The sequence below is a fragment of the Oncorhynchus clarkii genome, chromosome 13 (genome assembly GCF_045791955.1).
Source record: "Oncorhynchus clarkii lewisi isolate Uvic-CL-2024 chromosome 13, UVic_Ocla_1.0, whole genome shotgun sequence".
In the NCBI taxonomy this organism is placed as follows: domain Eukaryota; kingdom Metazoa; phylum Chordata; class Actinopteri; order Salmoniformes; family Salmonidae; genus Oncorhynchus; species Oncorhynchus clarkii.
The window spans coordinates 5,958,431-5,975,930 of record NC_092159.1 but is presented as its reverse complement, the minus strand read 5'-3'; the positions used below and the strand labels follow the sequence as shown (position 1 = coordinate 5,975,930).

General features: G+C 50.7%; 1 protein-coding gene across 1 annotated transcript in view; it reads left to right on the top strand.

Moving 5' to 3' along the window:
- The window catches only part of LOC139423732 (cdc42-interacting protein 4 homolog), a 32,131-nt gene extending 18,620 nt beyond the window's left edge, over positions 1-13,511 (top strand). Inside the window, exons 10-14 of the mRNA XM_071175347.1 lie at positions 8,390-8,499; positions 9,160-9,292; positions 11,513-11,580; positions 11,815-11,924; positions 13,340-13,511. Coding sequence (XP_071031448.1) covers positions 8,390-8,499; positions 9,160-9,292; positions 11,513-11,580; positions 11,815-11,924; positions 13,340-13,479 — 561 coding nt within the window. The 3' untranslated portion in view covers positions 13,480-13,511. The remainder of the gene's footprint in view (positions 1-8,389; positions 8,500-9,159; positions 9,293-11,512; positions 11,581-11,814; positions 11,925-13,339) is intronic.
- The last annotated feature ends 3,989 nt before the right edge of the window (positions 13,512-17,500 follow it).

The following is a 17,500-nucleotide window of genomic DNA, read 5'->3' as shown; positions in this document are numbered from 1 at the left end:
CATTTTTTATAGACTGCAAATGACCAGGAATTATGTAAAACAATGTTTAAATTCAGGAAATCTGTTCTAAAGTATTCCTGCAAATAATCAAGGTATGAAATTATTATTGTTATTTTCAATCCAGTCTTACTGGGGGACGGTCTCTTCTCGGCCTTGCCGGCGGGACGGTCTCTTCTCGGCCTTACTGGGGGACGGTCTCTTCTCTGTCTTACCGGGGGACGGTCTCTTCTCGGTCTTACTGGGGGATGGTCTCTTCTCGGTCTTACTGGGGGATGGTCTCTACTCGGCCTTGCCGGGGGACGGTCTCTACTCGGCCTTGCCGGGGGACAGTCTCTTCCTGGCCTTGCCGGGGGACGGTCTCTACTCGGCCTTGCCGGGGGACGGTCTCTTCCTGGCCTTGCCGGGGGGACGGTCTCTACTCGGCCTTGCCGGGGGACGGTCTCTACTCGGCCTTGCCGGGGGACGGTCTCTACTCGGCCTTGCCGGGGGACGGTCTCTACTCGGCCTTGCCGGGGGACGGTCTCTTCCTGGCCTTGCCGGGGGACGGTCTCTTCCTGGCCTTGCCGGGGGACGGTCTCTACTCGGCCTTGCCGGGGGACGGTCTCTACTCGGCCTTGCCGGGGGACGGTCTCTACTCGGCCTTGCCGGGGGACGGTCTCTACTCGGCCTTGCCGGGGGACGGTCTCTACTCGGCCTTGCCGGGGGACGGTCTCTTCCTGGCCTTGCCGGGGGACGGTCTCTTCCTGGCCTTGCCGGGGGACGGTCTCTACTCGGCCTTGCCGGGGGACGGTCTCTACTCGGCCTTACTGGGGGACGGTCTCTTCTCTGTCTTACCGGGGGACGGTCTCTTCTCGGTCTTACTGGGGGACGATCTCTTCTCTGCCTTACTGGGGGATGGTCTCTTCTCGGTCTTACTGGGGGATGGTCTCTACTCGGCCTTGCCGGGGGACGGTCTCTACTCGGCCTTGCCGGGGGACGGTCTCTACTCGGCCTTGCCGGGGGACGGTCTCTTCCTGGCCTTGCCGGGGGACGGTCTCTTCCTGGCCTTGCCGGGGGACGGTCTCTACTCGGCCTTGCCGGGGGACGGTCTCTACTCGGCCTTGCCGGGGGACGGTCTCTTCCTGGCCTTGCCGGGGGACGGTCTCTACTCGGCCTTGCCGGGGGACGGTCTCTACTCGGCCTTGCCGGGGGACGGTCTCTTCCTGGCCTTGCCGGGGGACGGTCTCTTCCTGGCCTTGCCGGGGGACGGTCTCTACTCGGCCTTGCCGGGGGACGGTCTCTACTCGGCCTTGCCGGGGGACAGTCTCTTCCTGGCCTTGCCGGGGGACGGTCTCTACTCGGCCTTGCCGGGGGACGGTCTCTTCCTGGCCTTGCCGGGGGACGGTCTCTTCCTGGCCTTGCCGGGGGACGGTCTCTACTCGGCCTTGCCGGGGGACGGTCTCTACTCGGCCTTGCCGGGGGACGGTCTCTACTCGGCCTTGCCGGGGGACGGTCTCTACTCGGCCTTGCCGGGGGACGGTCTCTTCCTGGCCTTGCCGGGGGACGGTCTCTACTCGGCCTTGCCGGGGGACGGTCTCTACTCGGCCTTGCCGGGGGACGGTCTCTTCCTGGCCTTGCCGGGGGACGGTCTCTTCCTGGCCTTGCCGGGGACGGTCTCTACTCGGCCTTGCCGGGGGACGGTCTCTACTCGGCCTTGCCGGGGGACGGTCTCTTCCTGGCCTTGCCGGGGGACGGTCTCTACTCGGCCTTGCCGGGGGACGGTCTCTTCCTGGCCTTGCCGGGGGACGGTCTCTTCCTGGCCTTGCCGGGGGACGGTCTCTACTCGGCCTTGCCGGGAGACGGTCTCTACTCGGCCTTGCCGGGAGACGGTCTCTTCCTGGCCTTGCCGGGAGACGGTCTATTGGGTACACATTTATTATTATAATAACGTTTCGGCCCCACGGATGAATCTTGCACCCTACACTACCCCACTCCAAAGCGTGCACTAAGCTCTGTCACTTGAGAAAGAGGAGCCAGGTACAATAGACCAGCCCTTCCCTCCTGTCCTCTACCCATCTCTCTTCTTTCGTCTCCCTACTGTCCTCTACCCATCTCTCTTCTTTCGTCTCCCTCCTGTCCTCTACCCATCTCTCTTCTTTCGTCTCCCTCCTGTCCTCTACCCATCTCTCTTCTCTTTAGTCTCCCTCCTGTCCTCTACCCATCTCTCTTCTTTCGTCTCCCTCCTGTCCTCTACCCATCTCTCTTCTTTCGTCTCCCTCCTGTCCTCTACCCATCTCTCTTCTCTTTAGTCTCCCTCCTGTCCTCTACCCATCTCTCTTCTTTCGTCTCCCTACTGTCCTCTACCCATCTCTCTTCTTTCGTCTCCCTCCTGTCCTCTACCCATCTCTCTTCTCTTTAGTCTCCCTCCTGTCCTCTACCCATCTCTCTTCTTTCGTCTCCCTCCTGTCCTCTACCCATCTCTCTTCTTTCGTCTCCCTCCTGTCCTCTACCCATCTCTCTTCTCTTTAGTCTCCCTCCTGTCCTCTACCCATCTCTCTTCTTTCGTCTCCCTACTGTCCTCTACCCATCTCTCTTCTTTCGTCTCCCTCCTGTCCTCTACCCATCTCTCTTCTCTTTAGTCTCCCTCCTGTCCTCTACCCATCTCTCTTCTTTCGTCTCCCTCCTGTCCTCTACCCATCTCTCTTCTTTCGTCTCCCTCCTGTCCTCTACCCATCTCTCTTCTCTTTCGTCTCCCTCCTGTCCTCTACCCATCTCTCTTCTTTCGTCTCCCTCCTGTCCTCTACCCATCTCTCTTCTTTCGTCTCCCTCCTGTCCTCTACCCATCTCTCTTCTCTTTCGTCTCCCTCCTGTCCTCTACCCATCTCTCTTCTTTCGTCTCCCTCCTGTCCTCTACCCATCTCTGTTTTCAAATCAAATCAAATGTATTTATATAGCCCTTCGTACATCAGCTGATATCTCAAAGTGCTGTACAGAAACCCAGCCTAAAACCCCAAACAGCAAGCAATGCAGGTGTAGAAGCACGGTGGCTAGGAAAAACTCCCTAGAAAGGCCAAAACCTAGGAAGAAACCTAGAGAGGAACCAGGCTATGTGGGGTGGCCAGTCCTCTTCTGGCTGTGCCGGGTGGAGATTATAACAGAACATGGCCAAGATGTTCAAATGTTCATAAATGACCAGCATGGTCGAATAATAATAAGGCAGAACAGTTGAAACTGGAGCAGCAGCACGGTCAGGTGGACTGGGGACAACAAGGAGTCATCATGTCAGGTATTCCTGGGGCATGGTCCTAGGGCTCAGGTCCTCCGAGAGAGAGAAAGAAGGAGAGAATTAGAGAGAGCACATGTGGGATGGCCAGTCCTCTTCTGGCTGTGCCGGGTGGAGATTGTAACAGAACATGGCCAAGATGTTCAAATGTTCATAAATGACCAGCATGGTCGAATAATAATAAGGCAGAACAGTTGAAACTGGAGCAGCAGCACAGCCAGGTGGACTGGGGACAGCAAGGAGTCATCATGTCAGGTAGTCCTGGGGCATGGTCCTAGGGCTCAGGTCCTCCGAGAGAGAGAAAGAAAGAGAGAAAGAGAGAGAGAATTAGAGAACGCACACTTAGATTCACACAGGACACCGAATAGGACAGGAGAATTACTCCAGATATAACAAACTGACCCTAGCCCCCCGACACATAAACTACTGCAGCATAAATACTGGAGGCTGAGACAGGATGGGTCAGGAGACACTGTGGCCCCATCCGAGGAAACCCCCGGACAGGGCCAAACAGGAAGGATATAACCCCACCCGTTTTCTTTCGTCTCCCTCCTGTCCTCCTCCCATCTCTCTTCTCTTTCGTCTCCCTCCTGTCCTCTGCGTTCTGTTCATCCTTCCTCTGTCATTGGGCTACAGCATTCTGTTCATCCTTCCTCTCTGTCATTGGACAAGCCTGGTCAGGGGCATGGATAGTTCTTAGTGTTGGGTAATCAGACCCCCCTCTATACACAGACACATTCCACACCTCTCTGCTCCCCTCTTACACCTGAGGGGCCAATTCTAGCGATGTCTCTTTCTCTCTCAATTCAAAGAGCTCTCTCTCTCTGTGTGTGTGTGTGTGTGTGTGTGTGTGTGTGTGTGTGTGTGTGTGTGTGTGTGTGTGTGTGTGTGTGTGTGTGTGTGTGTGTGTGTGTGTGTGTGTGTGTGTGTGTGTGTGTGTGTGTGTGTGTGTGTGTGTGTGTAATGTCTCTACATAGTGTTTCTTCAGGGTATTTTCTTCTCTTTTCTCAGCCTTAATCCTCTTTGTTTTTCTTTATAGTGTCTACCTCTCCTTCTCCAGTGGTTTTCTCCTTTCCCACCTTGTCTTCCTCCTTTTCCTCGTCCTTCCCTCCCCAGGTCTCATACCCCTCTATCTCTGCCCCCTACCCTAACCCCTTCCCCCTCTCTAAGCTGGGTCGCGCCCCTCTCTCTTTCTGCCTGAGAGAGTTTAACCGTTCTGTCAAACCTCGCCTTGCTACCTTCAGGGCTCTGCACAGACCGGTGAGTCTCCCTAGATCTGAGGACAGTTTGGTGTTTCCCCTCCTAATGGATCAGGTTAGGATTGTAGGAGGGTAATCTGGTCCTAGATCAGTGGTTAGGTTAGTATCTAATGATTCAGGTTAGGATTGTTGGAGGGTAATCTGGTCCTAGATCAGTGCTTAGATTAGTATCTAATGGATCCGGTTAGGATTATGGGAGGAAAACTGGTCCCCGATCAGTGTATTGGGTAACCAGCATACTCAGGTGAGTCACAGGGGTCCAAGGTTCCAACAGCAGAGACTGATTGGCTAGATCAGGGCTGCCCAATTCCGTTCCTGGAGGGCCCAAACACTTCTTGTCTTTGTTTCTACCTGGTAGTTAATTACACTCACCTGGTGTCCCAGGTGTGAATTAGTCCCTAATTAGAAGGAGGGGATGAAAACCAGAAGTGTTTGGGACCTCCAGGACCAGGATTGGACAGCCCTGGGCTAGATGGACAGGTAAGCCCAATGCTGATTGGTGGATGAGGACATTTTGTTGTTTGTTTACAATGTCTGAAGATGTCACAATACATGTGTGTTTCTGTTAATCTATGTGTGTGTGTCTCACGATGAGTGTCCTTCCTTCTCAAGTTCCAGAGGATAAATGCTGACAAGCACATGGTAACACTTCCTATGGTTACAGTTTAGATCAGGGTTTCTATGGTTACGGTTAGATGTAACCCAGGCCTCCACCTCCACAGTACTGACTGGTGTTCTTCTCTCCTTGGTAGTTAACATGGTAACCCTTCCTATGGTTACGGTTTAGATCAGGGTTCCTATGGTTACGGTTAGATATAATCCAGGCCTCCACAGTACTGACTGGTGTTCTTCTCTCCTTGGTAGTTAACATGGTAACCCTTCCTGTGGTTAGATATAATCCAGGCCTCCACCAATCAGTACTCTGGAGGTGTTGAGAGGACTAAGATAACAACCAGCAGTACTGTGGACCTCAACGTCTGGGGTGCGTCCCAATAATATCTCCTGTCTCCTGAAGTGTGCAATTGTTCACTACATCTCACAAATGTTAAAGTGTTAGATTGGTGGAGACGTGGGCTAGTTATTACAGCGTTAGATTGGGGGAGACGTGGGCTAGTTATTACAGTGTTAGATTGGGGGAGACGTGGGCTGGTTATTACAGCGTTAGATTGGGGGAGACGTGGGCTAGTTATTACAGCGTTAGATTGGGGGAGACGTGGGCTAGTTATTACAGCGTTAGATTGGGGGAGACCTGGGCTAGTTATTACAGCGTTAGATTGGGGGAGACGTGGGCTAGTTATTACAGTGTTAGATTGGGGGAGACGTGGGCTAGTTATTACAGCGTTAGATTGGGGGAGACGTGGGCTAGTTATTACAGTGTTAGATTGGGGGAGACGTGGGCTAGTTATTACAGTGTTAGATTGGGGGAGACGTGGGCTAGTTATTACAGTGTTAGATTGGTGGAGACGTGGGCTAGTTATTACAGCGTTACATTGGGGGAGACGTGGGGGAGACGTGGGCTAGTTATTACAGTGTTAGATTGGTGGAGACGTGGGCTAGTTATTACAGCGTTAGATTGGGGGAGACGTGGGGGAGACGTGGGCTAGTTATTACAGTGTTAGATTGGGGGAGACGTGGGCTAGTTATTACAGTGTTAGATTGGGGGAGACGTGGGCTATTTATTACAGTGTTAGATTGGGGGATACGTGGGCTAGTTATTACAGCGTTAGATTGGGGGAGATGTGGGCTAGTTATTACAGTGTTAGATTGGTGGAGACGTGGGCTAGTTATTACAGCGTTAGATTGGTGGAGACGTGGGCTAGTTATTACAGCGTTAGATTGGTGGAGACGTGGGCTAGTAATTACAGTGTTAGATTGGGGGAGACGTGGGCTAGTTATTACAGCGTTAGATTGGGGGAGACGTGGGGAGACGTGGGCTAGTTATTACAGTGTTAGATTGGGGGAGACGTGGGCTAGTTATTACAGTGTTATATTGGGGGAGACGTGGGCTAGTTATTACAGCGTTAGATTGGGGGAGACGTGGGCTAGTTATTACAGCGTTAGATTGGGGGAGACGTGGGCTAGTTATTACAGCGTTAGATTGGGGGAGACGTGGGCTATTTATTACAGCGTTAGATTGGGGGAGACGTGGGCTATTTATTACAGCGTTAGATTGGGGGAGACGTGGGCTAGTTATTACAGCGTTAGATTGGAGGAGACGTGGGCTAGTTATTACAGCGTTAGATTGGAGGAGACGTGGGCTAGTTATTACAGCGTTAGATTGGGGGAGACGTGGGCTAGTTATTACAGCGTTAGATTGGGGGAGACGTGGGCTAGTTATTACAGTGTTAGATTGGTGGAGACGTGGGCTAGTTATTACAGCGTTAGATTGGGGGAGACGTGGGGGAGACGTGGGCTAGTTATTACAGTGTTAGATTGGGGGAGACGTGTGCTAGTTATTACAGTGTTAGATTGGGGGAGAGATGGGCTAGTTATTACAGCGTTAGATTGGGGGAGACGTGGGCTAGTTATTACAGCGTTAGATTGGGGGAGACGTGGGCTAGTTATTACAGCGTTAGATTGGGGGAGACGTGGGCTGGTTATTACAGCGTTAGATTGGGGGAGACGTGGGCTGGTTATTACAGCGTTAGATTGGGAGAGACGTGGGCTAGTTATTACAGCGTTAGATTGGGAGAGACGTGGGCTAGTTATTACAGCGTTTAAATTGGGGGAGACGTGGGCTAGTTATTACAGTGTTAGATTGGGAGAGACGTGGGCTAGTTATTACAGCGTTAGATTGGGGGAGACGTGGGCTAGTTATTACAGCGTTAGATTGGGGGAGACCTGGGCTAGTTATTACAGCGTTAGATTGGGGGAGACGTGGGCTATTTATTACAGCGTTAGATTGGGAGAGACGTGGGCTAGTTATTACAACGTTAGATTGGTGGAGACGTGGGCTATTTATTACAGTGTTAGATTGGGGGAGACGTGGGCTAGTTATTACAGCGTTAGATTGGTGGAGACGTGGGCTAATGGAAGATATTAATTTCCTTTCATATGGTGGAAGTGTTCACTTCAGGAGGAAGGAGAGACTTTGGGACAGAACCCGTGTCTGGTTTTGAGGGTTTAAACAGAACCTTGTCTGGTTTTGTGGGTTTAAACAGAACCTTGTCTGGTTTTGAGGGTTTAAACAGAACCTTGTCTGGTTTTGAGGGTTTAAACAGAACCTTGTCTGGTTTTGAGGGTTTAAACAGAACCTTGTCTGGTTTTGAGGGTTTAAACAGAACCTTGTCTGGTTTTGAGGGTTTAAACAGAACCTTGTCTGGTTGAGGGTTTAAAGCGGTTTCGGTAATAACTGAGGGATATTTATCACTAACTCAGGTTTAACTCAGGTTTATGTCCAACACGTTTCTTTACTCTGTGTGTGTGTGAGCATAACACCTCACCCTCATCTATCTCGCTTTCTCTCGCTCACCTGCTCTCTCACCCCTCCTCTCTCAATTCAATTTAAGGGGCTTTATTGGCAAACTGTCCTATATAATGTCATTGTCTCTCTCTCTCTCTCTCTCTCTCTCTCTCTCTCTCTCTCTCTCTCTCTCGCTCTCGCTCTCGCTCCTCTCTCTCTCATCCCTCTCTCCCCCTCCTCTCTCTTTCTCTCTCTCTCTTGCTCTCTCTCTCCTCTCTCCCTCTCCGGCCCCCTCCTCTCTCTCTCCCGCATCCCTCTCTCGCCCCCTCCTCTCTCTCTCTCCCGCATCCCTCTCTCCTCTCTCTCTCTCTCCCCCTCCTCTCTCTCTCTCCGGCCCCCTCCTCTCTCTCTCCCGCATCCCTCTCTCGCCCCCTCCTCTCTTCCCCCCCCCCCCCCCCCCCCCAGTCTCCAGCTGCTGAGGACTTCTCTCACCTGCCTCCAGAACAGAGGAAGAAGAGACTTCAGTCCAAGATTGATGACATCACCAAGGAACTTCAAAAGGAGCTGGATCAGAGGTAGCCCCGCCTCCCCCGCCACTCTGACATCATCACCACAGTGACGGCGGCTATCTCACAGTCTTACTGTCTCTGTCCATCACTGGGAGAATCTCAATGACATTCTCCTCCTCGCGTGTTCTCTCCTCTCTCAGGTCAGAAGGGAGGGACCTCTGGCTTTCTCATCCAATGGGTTTTGAGAAGGAGGCGAGGAGTTGGCAATTGAGATTCTCCCATCGTGTCCGTCTCGAATGGCACCCTATTCCCTATATAGTACGCTGCCTTTGACCAGGGCTTATAGGACCCTGATCAGTAGTAGTGTACTAGATGGGAATAGTGTGCCTTTTGGGACACGTTGATTTGTTCTAACAGACGCCCTTCTTCTGTAACATATTGCCTGTTCCTGTCTGTGTCTCTCTCTGTCTTTCTCTGTCTCTCTCTGTCTTTCTCTGTCTCTCTCTGTCTGTCTCTTTCTGTCTCTCTCTGTCTCTCTGTCTCTGTCTGTCTGTTTCTCTCTCTGTCTTTCTCTGTCTCTCTCTCTCTGTCTCTCTGTCTCTGTCTGTCTGTTTCTCTCTCTGTCTCTCTCTGTCTCTCTCTCTCTGTCTCTCTCTGTCTCTCTCTCTGTCTCTCTCTGTCTCTCTCTGTCTGCCTGTCTCTCTCTCTTTTTTCCTCCTCCTCCAGTGAGGCATTAGAGAAGATGAGAGGTGTTTATGAACGGAACCCTCAGATGGGAGACCCAGCCAGTCTAGAACCTCAGATCACCCAGACCTCGCAGAACGTTGGACGACTCAGAGGACAACTCACCAAATACGAGGTAGGCTACTGCACACACACACACACACACACACACACACACACACACACACTCTGGCTTGGTGACACACACACTCTGGCTTGGTGACACAGACACTCTGGCTTGGTGACACGGACACTCTGGCTTGGTAACACGGACACTCTGGCTTGGTGACACGGACACTCTGGCTTGGTGACACGGACACTCTGGCTTGGTGACACAGACACTCTGGCTTGGTGACACAGACACTCTGGCTTGGTGACACGGACACTCTGGCTTGGTAACACGGACACTCTGGCTTGGTGACACGGACACTCTGGCTTGGTGACACGGACACTCTGGCTTGGTAACACGGACACTCTGGCTTGGTAACACGGACACTCTGGCTTGGTGACACAGACACTCTGGCTTGGTGACACGGACACTCTGGCTTGGTGACACGGACACTCTGGCTTGGTGACACAGACACTCTGGCTTGGTAACACGGACACTCTGGCTTGGTAACACGGACACTCTGGCTTGGTAACACAGACACTCTGGCTTGGTGACACAGACACTCTGGCTTGGTGACACAGACACTCTGGCTTGGTGACACGGACACTCTGGCTTGGTGACACGGACACTCTGGCTTGGTAACACGGACACTCTGGCTTGGTGACACGGACACTCTGGCTTGGTGACACGGACACTCTGGCTTGGTGACACGGACACTCTGGCTTGGTAACACGGACACTCTGGCTTGGTAACACGGACACTCTGGCTTGGTAACACAGACACTCTGGCTTGGTGACACAGACACTCTGGCTTGGTGACACAGACACTCTGGCTTGGTGACACGGACACTCTGGCTTGGTAACACGGACACTCTGGCTTGGTGACACAGACACTCTGGCTTGGTGACACAGACACTCTGGCTTGGTGACACAGACACTCTGGCTTGGTAACACAGACACTCTGGCTTGGTGACACAGACACTCTGGCTTGGTGACACAGACACTCTGGCTTGGTGACACAGACACTCTGGCTTGGTGACACGGACACTCTGGCTTGGTGACACAGACACTCTGGCTTGGTGACACAGACACTCTGGCTTGGTGACACAGACACTCTGGCTTGGTGACACAGACACTCTGGCTTGGTGACACAGACACTCTGGCTTGGTGACACAGACACTCTGGCTTGGTGACACAGACACTCTGGCTTGGTGACACAGACACTCTGGCTTGGTGACACGAACACTCTGGCTTGGTGACACGGACACTCTGGCTTGGTAACACAGACACTCTGGCTTGGTGACACGGACACTCTGGCTTGGTGACACAGACACTCTGGCTTGGTGACACAGACACTCTGGCTTGGTGACACAGACACTCTGGCTTGGTGACACAGACACTCTGGCTTGGTGACACAGACACTCTGGCTTGGTGACACAGACACTCTGGCTTGGTGACACAGACACTCTGGCTTGGTGACACGGACACTCTGGCTTGGTGACACGGACACTCTGGCTTGGTGACACGGACACTCTGGCTTGGTGACACAGACACTCTGGCTTGGTGACACGGACACTCTGGCTTGGTGACACAGACACTCTGGCTTGGTGACACGGACACTCTGGCTTGGTGACACGGACACTCTGGCTTGGTGACACAGACACTCTGGCTTGGTGACACAGACACTCTGGCTTGGTGACACAGACACTCTGGCTTGGTGACAGACACTCTGGCTTGGTGACACAGACACTCTGGCTTGGTGACACGGACACTCTGGCTTGGTGACACAGACACTCTGGCTTGGTGACACAGACACTCTGGCTTGGTGACACAGACACTCTGGCTTGGTGACACAGACACTCTGGCTTGGTGACACAGACACTCTGGCTTGGTGACACAGACACTCTGGCTTGGTGACACGGACACTCTGGCTTGGTGACACGGACACTCTGGCTTGGTGACACGGACACTCTGGCTTGGTGACACGGACACTCTGGCTTGGTGACACGGACACTCTGGCTTGGTGACACAGACACTCTGGCTTGGTGACACGGACACTCTGGCTTGGTGACACAGACACTCTGGCTTGGTGACACAGACACTCTGGCTTGGTGACACGGACACTCTGGCTTGGTGACACAGACACTCTGGCTTGGTGACACAGACACTCTGGCTTGGTAACACGGACACTCACACCTTTGTCATTAGCCATCTATAGTAAACAGCAAGTCATTCTTCTCTCTGACAGTCTTGGCTGGCTGAGGCTTTCAGAGGAGATGATTCTACCAACACTGCTGTCAACAACAATCAACACTGGTAAGAGAGAGGGAGCGTGTGTGTATATATATATATAATGTCTATATGTGTTAATATAGTGTGTGGGTTTATATAATGTGTATATGTGTTAATATAGTGTGTGTGTGTGTGTGTGTGTGTGTGTGTGTGTGTGTGTGTGTGTGTGTGTGTGTGTGTGTGTGTGTGTGTGTGTGTGTGTGTGTGTGTGTGTGTGTGTGTGTGTGTGTGTGTGTGTGTGTGTGTCTCTGTCTTCAGTTCCATGTCAGCTGATCCGTCTCAGAACATCTACTCAGAGTTTGATGAAGACTTTGATGAAGATGTGGAGACTCCTATAGAAAAGGCTACTGCCCTCTACACCTTCCAAGGTACACGCACACCATCACACACACGCACACCATCACACACACACACACCATCACACACGCACACCATCACACGCACACCATCACACGCACACCATCACACGCACACCATCACACGCACACCATCACACACGCACACCATCACACACGCACACCATCACACACGCACACCATCACACACGCACACCATCACACACGCACACCATCACACACGCACACCATCACACACACGCACACCATCACACACACGCACACCATCACACACGCACACCATCACACGCACACCATCACACACACACCATCACACACGCACACCATCACACACGCACACCATCACACACACGCACACCATCACACACGCACACCATCACACGCACACCATCACACGCACACCATCACACACGCACACCATCACACACGCACACCATCACACGCACACCATCACACACCATCACACACACACCATCACACACACACATACACACCATCACACATACGCCATCACACACACATACGCCATCACACACACATACGCCATCACACACACAAACACCATCACACACTCACACACCATCAGACACACACCATCACACACACACCATCACACATACGCCATCACCAGGTTGTATGTCTCCAGGGTCCAGTCAGGGGACAGTGTCTATATCTAGTGTATGTCTCCAGGGTCCAGTCAGGGGACAGTGTCTATAACTAGTGTGTGTCTCCAGGGTCCAGTCAGGGGACAGTGTCTATAACTAGTGTGTGTCTCCAGGTTCCAGTCAGGGGACAGTGTCTATAACTAGTGTGTGTCTCCAGGTTCCAGTCAGGGGACAGTGTCTATAACTAGTATGTGTCTCCAGGTTCCAGTCAGGGGACAGTGTCTATAACTAGTGTGTGTGTGTGTGTGTGTGTGTGTCTGCAGGGTCCAGTCAGGGAACAGTGTCTAAAACTAGTGTGTGTGTGTCTCCAGGGTCCAGTAGGGGACAGTGTCTATAACTAGTGTGTGTGTGTGTGTGTGTGTGTGTCTCCAGGGTCCAGTCAGGGGACAGTGTCTATAACTAGTGTGTGTGTGTCTCCAGGGTCCAGTAGGGGACAGTGTCTATAACTAGTGTGTGTGTGTGTCTCCAGGGTCCAGTCAGGGGACAGTGTCTATAACTAGTGTGTGTGTGTCTCCAGGGTCCAGTCAGGGGACAGTGTCTATAACTAGTGTGTGTGTGTGTCTCCAGGGTCCAGTCAGGGGACAGTGTCTATAACTAGTGTGTGTGTGTCTCCAGGGTCCAGTCAGGGACAATGTCTATAACTAGTGTGTGTGTGTCTCCAGGGTCCAGCCAGGGACAATGTCTATAACTAGTGTGTGTGTGTGTCTCCAGGGTCCAGTAGGGGACAGTGTCTATAACTAGTGTGTGTGTGTGTGTCTCCAGGGTCCAGTCAGGGGACAGTGTCTATAACAGAAGGCGAGCAGCTCAGTGTGATGGAGAACGATAAAGGTGATGGATGGATGAGGGTTCTACGAGCCAACGGAGACGAAGGATACATCCCCTCATCCTACGTCAAGTTCTAGACAATACACACACACACGGACGGACGGACGGACGCTCCTTTCAGCCAAGGACTTCCATTCTGTGTGTTTAAGCAGTACCACCCCTTCATCTCTCTCTCTCTCTGCCTCTCTCACTCTCTCTACCTCTCTGTTACTCTCTCTACCACTCTACCTCTCTCTCTACCTCTCTGTTACTCTCTCTACCTCTCTCTACCTCTCTCTACCTCTCTCTTAATCTCTCTTACTCTCTCTACCACTCTTCCTCTCTATCTCTCTCTCTACCTCTCTGTTACTCTCTCTACCTCTCTCTACCACTCTCACTCTCTCTCTCTACCTCTCTCTACCTCTCTCTTAATCTCTCTTACTCTCTACCTCTCTCTCTACCTCTCTCTCTACCTCTCTCTCTCTCACTCTACCTCTTCATCCTCCTCTCTCCACCCCTCTCTCCCAGTCCCAGTCCTCTCTCCCTATACTTACCTAATCACAGATCATTAGTTGCCATGACATTGTGATTGTTTTTATATTAAATGACTGCTGTCCTAGTTATCAGATTTGGATGAAATTGTTATCAGCTGGATGGTGAAGCCACTATTTTATGGACCACGTGTCTGCGTCCCAAACGCCACCCTGTTTTCTATATAGTGTACTTGTTTGTCACATGTTCTCTCATCAGAAGAGTGGTTAGATCCCAAATGATACCCTATTCCCTATATAGAACACTACTATAGACCAGAGCCCTATTCCCTATATAGAACACTACTATAGACCAGAGCCCTATTCCCTATATAGTACACTACTGATGACCAGGGCCCTATTCCCTATATAGAACACTACTGTTGATCTGGGCCCTATTCCCTATAAAGTGCACTACTGTTGACAAGAGCCCTATTCCCTATATAGTGCACTAATTTTGACCAGAGGCCTATTCCCTATATAGAACACTACTATAGACCAGAGCCCTATTCCCTATATAGTACACTACTGTTGACCAGGGCCCTATTCCCTATAAAGTGCACTACTGTTGACAAGAGCCCTATTCCCTATATAGTGCACTAATTTTGACCAGAGGCCTATTCCCTATATAGAACACTACTATAGACCAGAGCCCTATTCCCTATATAGAACACTACTGTTGATCAGGGCCCTATTCCCTATATAGTACACTACTGTTGACCAGAGCCCTATTCCCTATTTAGTACACTAATTTTGATCAGAGGCCTATTCCCTATATAGTGCACTAATTTTGATCAGAGGCCTATGGGGAATAGGGGGCCAATTGGGACGCAGACTGTATGTGAAACTGGTCAGTTTTTAAATGTTTCTGAGGTTCTTATTGGTTGTCTGATTCTCTGACCATGTCTGTGGTTGTTATGGTTACCGTCTGGTCCAGTTCATACAGACTGTTTTGGTTGTTGTTTCTTTGTTCTGTTTATCTCTCTCTTTTTTTGTGGTTTAACTGTCTGTGGTCAGGTTCTGGCCAATCAGATGGCTCTGTGGTCAGGTTCTGGCCAATCAGATGGCTCTGTGGTCAGGTTCTGGCCAATCAGATGGCTCTGTTGTGACTACTGCTGTCTAACTTCTCCTGGAGGACCCCTGGTGTTTCTGATAGTTTAACTTCCGTCCAGCCCAGGATTCAATCAAAGGCGCATTGTGGATTATGAGCAAACCACACTAGACTGTTCAATCTAATGTTCAGCTGACATCGTTTACCATGACAACCATCTCCATGACAACCAGAGGAATGAGCTGGTTAACGGTGCATCGTCGACGGGTGTCGTGGACAGTTCACCTTTGGTTGAATCCCAGCCGTCTCATTCAGACCTGGGACACCAAATCATGTATCAATTACATGTCCCAAAATGGCACCCTATTTCCTATATAGTGCACTAGATTAGACCAGAATGGCACCCCATTCCCTACATAGTGCACTAGATTTTACCAGAATGGCACCCTATTCCCTATATAGTGCACTAGATTTGACCAGAATGGCACCCCATTCCCTACATAGTGCACTAGATTTGACCAGAATGGCACCCTATTCCCTATATAGTGCACTACCTTTGACCAGAATGGCCCCCTGTTCCCTACATAGTGCACTACATTTGACCAGAATGGCACCCTATTCTCTATATAGTGCACTAGATTAGACCAGAATGGCACCCTATTCCCTATATAGTGCACTAGATTAGACCAGAATGGCACCCTATTCCCTATATAGTGCACTAGATTAGACCAGAATGGCACCCTATTCTCTATATAGTGCACTAGATTAGACCAGAATGGCACCCTATTCTCTATATAGTGCACTAGATTAGACCAGAATGGCACCCTATTCTCTATATAGTGCACTAGATTAGACCAGAATGGCACCCTATTCCCCATATAGTCCCCTACCTTAGACCAGAGGCCACGGGGGAACGGGAGGCCCACGGGGGAACGGGAGGCCCACGGGGGAACGGGAGGCCCACAGGGGAGGCAGTGTCTGTCAGCCCTCCAGGTCTAGTTTGACCTCACATCTCCCTGGTTAAATGGAACTGGACTCGTCACTCGCTGCTTCAATATTTTATGGAGTGTCTGTATGTTATTATATGATCACATTTTAAAACTACTTATGTGTTGACCTCTAAGTACCCTGGGAACCATTTTGATTGAGAAAAAATACAAATAAATAGATTTATGTCAAATTTGAAGTGTGTTGTCATTTTTTTTAACAGACCAGTTGACACAGTGATGTTTGAAATCATTTATATCATCAGAACTTTCCAGTGATTTTCCCTTAAAAAAACTACTTTCACAGACACCTGGTCGGTTGAGAATAAAGTTGTCTGAGCACAGAACATGTTAACAGGGTAAACTCTACAGAATAAAGTTGTTAACAGGGTAAACTCTACAGAATAAAGTTGTTAACAGGGTAAACTCTACAGAATAAAGTTGTTAACAGGGTAAACTCTACAGAATAAAGGTGTTAACAGGGTAAACTCTACAGAATAAAGTTGTTAACAGGGTAAACTCTACAGAATAAAGTTGTTAACAGGGTAAACTCTACAGAATAAAGTTGTTAACATGTTAACAGGGTAAACTCTACAGAATAAAGTTGTTAACATGTTAACAGGGTAAACTCTACAGAATAAAGTTGTTAACAGGGTAAACTCTACAGAATAAAGTTGTTAACATGCTAACGGGTAAACTGCTGGTCAACATTTTGACACACCTGAACCAACAACCAGTAGAAGCACCTTGTCTATGTCCCAAATAGGATCCTATTCCCTGTATCGTGCCCTACTTTCAACCAGAGCTCTATTCCCTGTATCGTGCCCTACTTTCAACCAGAGCTCTATTCCCTGTATCGTGCCCTACATTCAACCAGAGCTCTATTCCCTGTATCGTGCCCTACTTTCAACCAGAGCCCTATTCCCTGTATCGTGCCCTACTTTCAACCAGAGCTCTATTCCCTGTATCGTGCCCTACATTCAACCAGAGCCCTATTCCCTGTATCGTGCCCTACATTCAACCAGAGCTCTATTCCCTGTATCGTGCCCTACTTTCAACCAGAGCTCTATTCCTTGTATCGTGCCCTACTTTCAACCAGAGCCCTGGTGGTGGCCCTTCATAGAGAATAGGGTGCCATTTGGGACCCTGACCTTGGCCAGGTTTATGAGGGGAAACCAACGCATCCACACCTGCTAGGTATGAACTCCGTGGGTGAGAACAACAGAAACACCCAGACACACATCCCAGGACATATTCATTAGGCACTGAAACGGACTGACACAGGGAGGAAACACCCAGACACACACCCCAGGACATATTCATTAGGCACTGAAACGGACTGAAACACCCAGACACACACTCCAGGACATATTCATTAGGCACTGAAACGGACTGACACAGGGAGGAAACCCCCAGACACACACCCCAGGACATATTCATTAGGCACTGAAACGGACTGACACAGGGAGGAAACCCCCAGACACACACCCCAGGACATATTCATTAGGCACTGAAACGGACTGACACAGGGAGGAAACCCCCAGACACACAC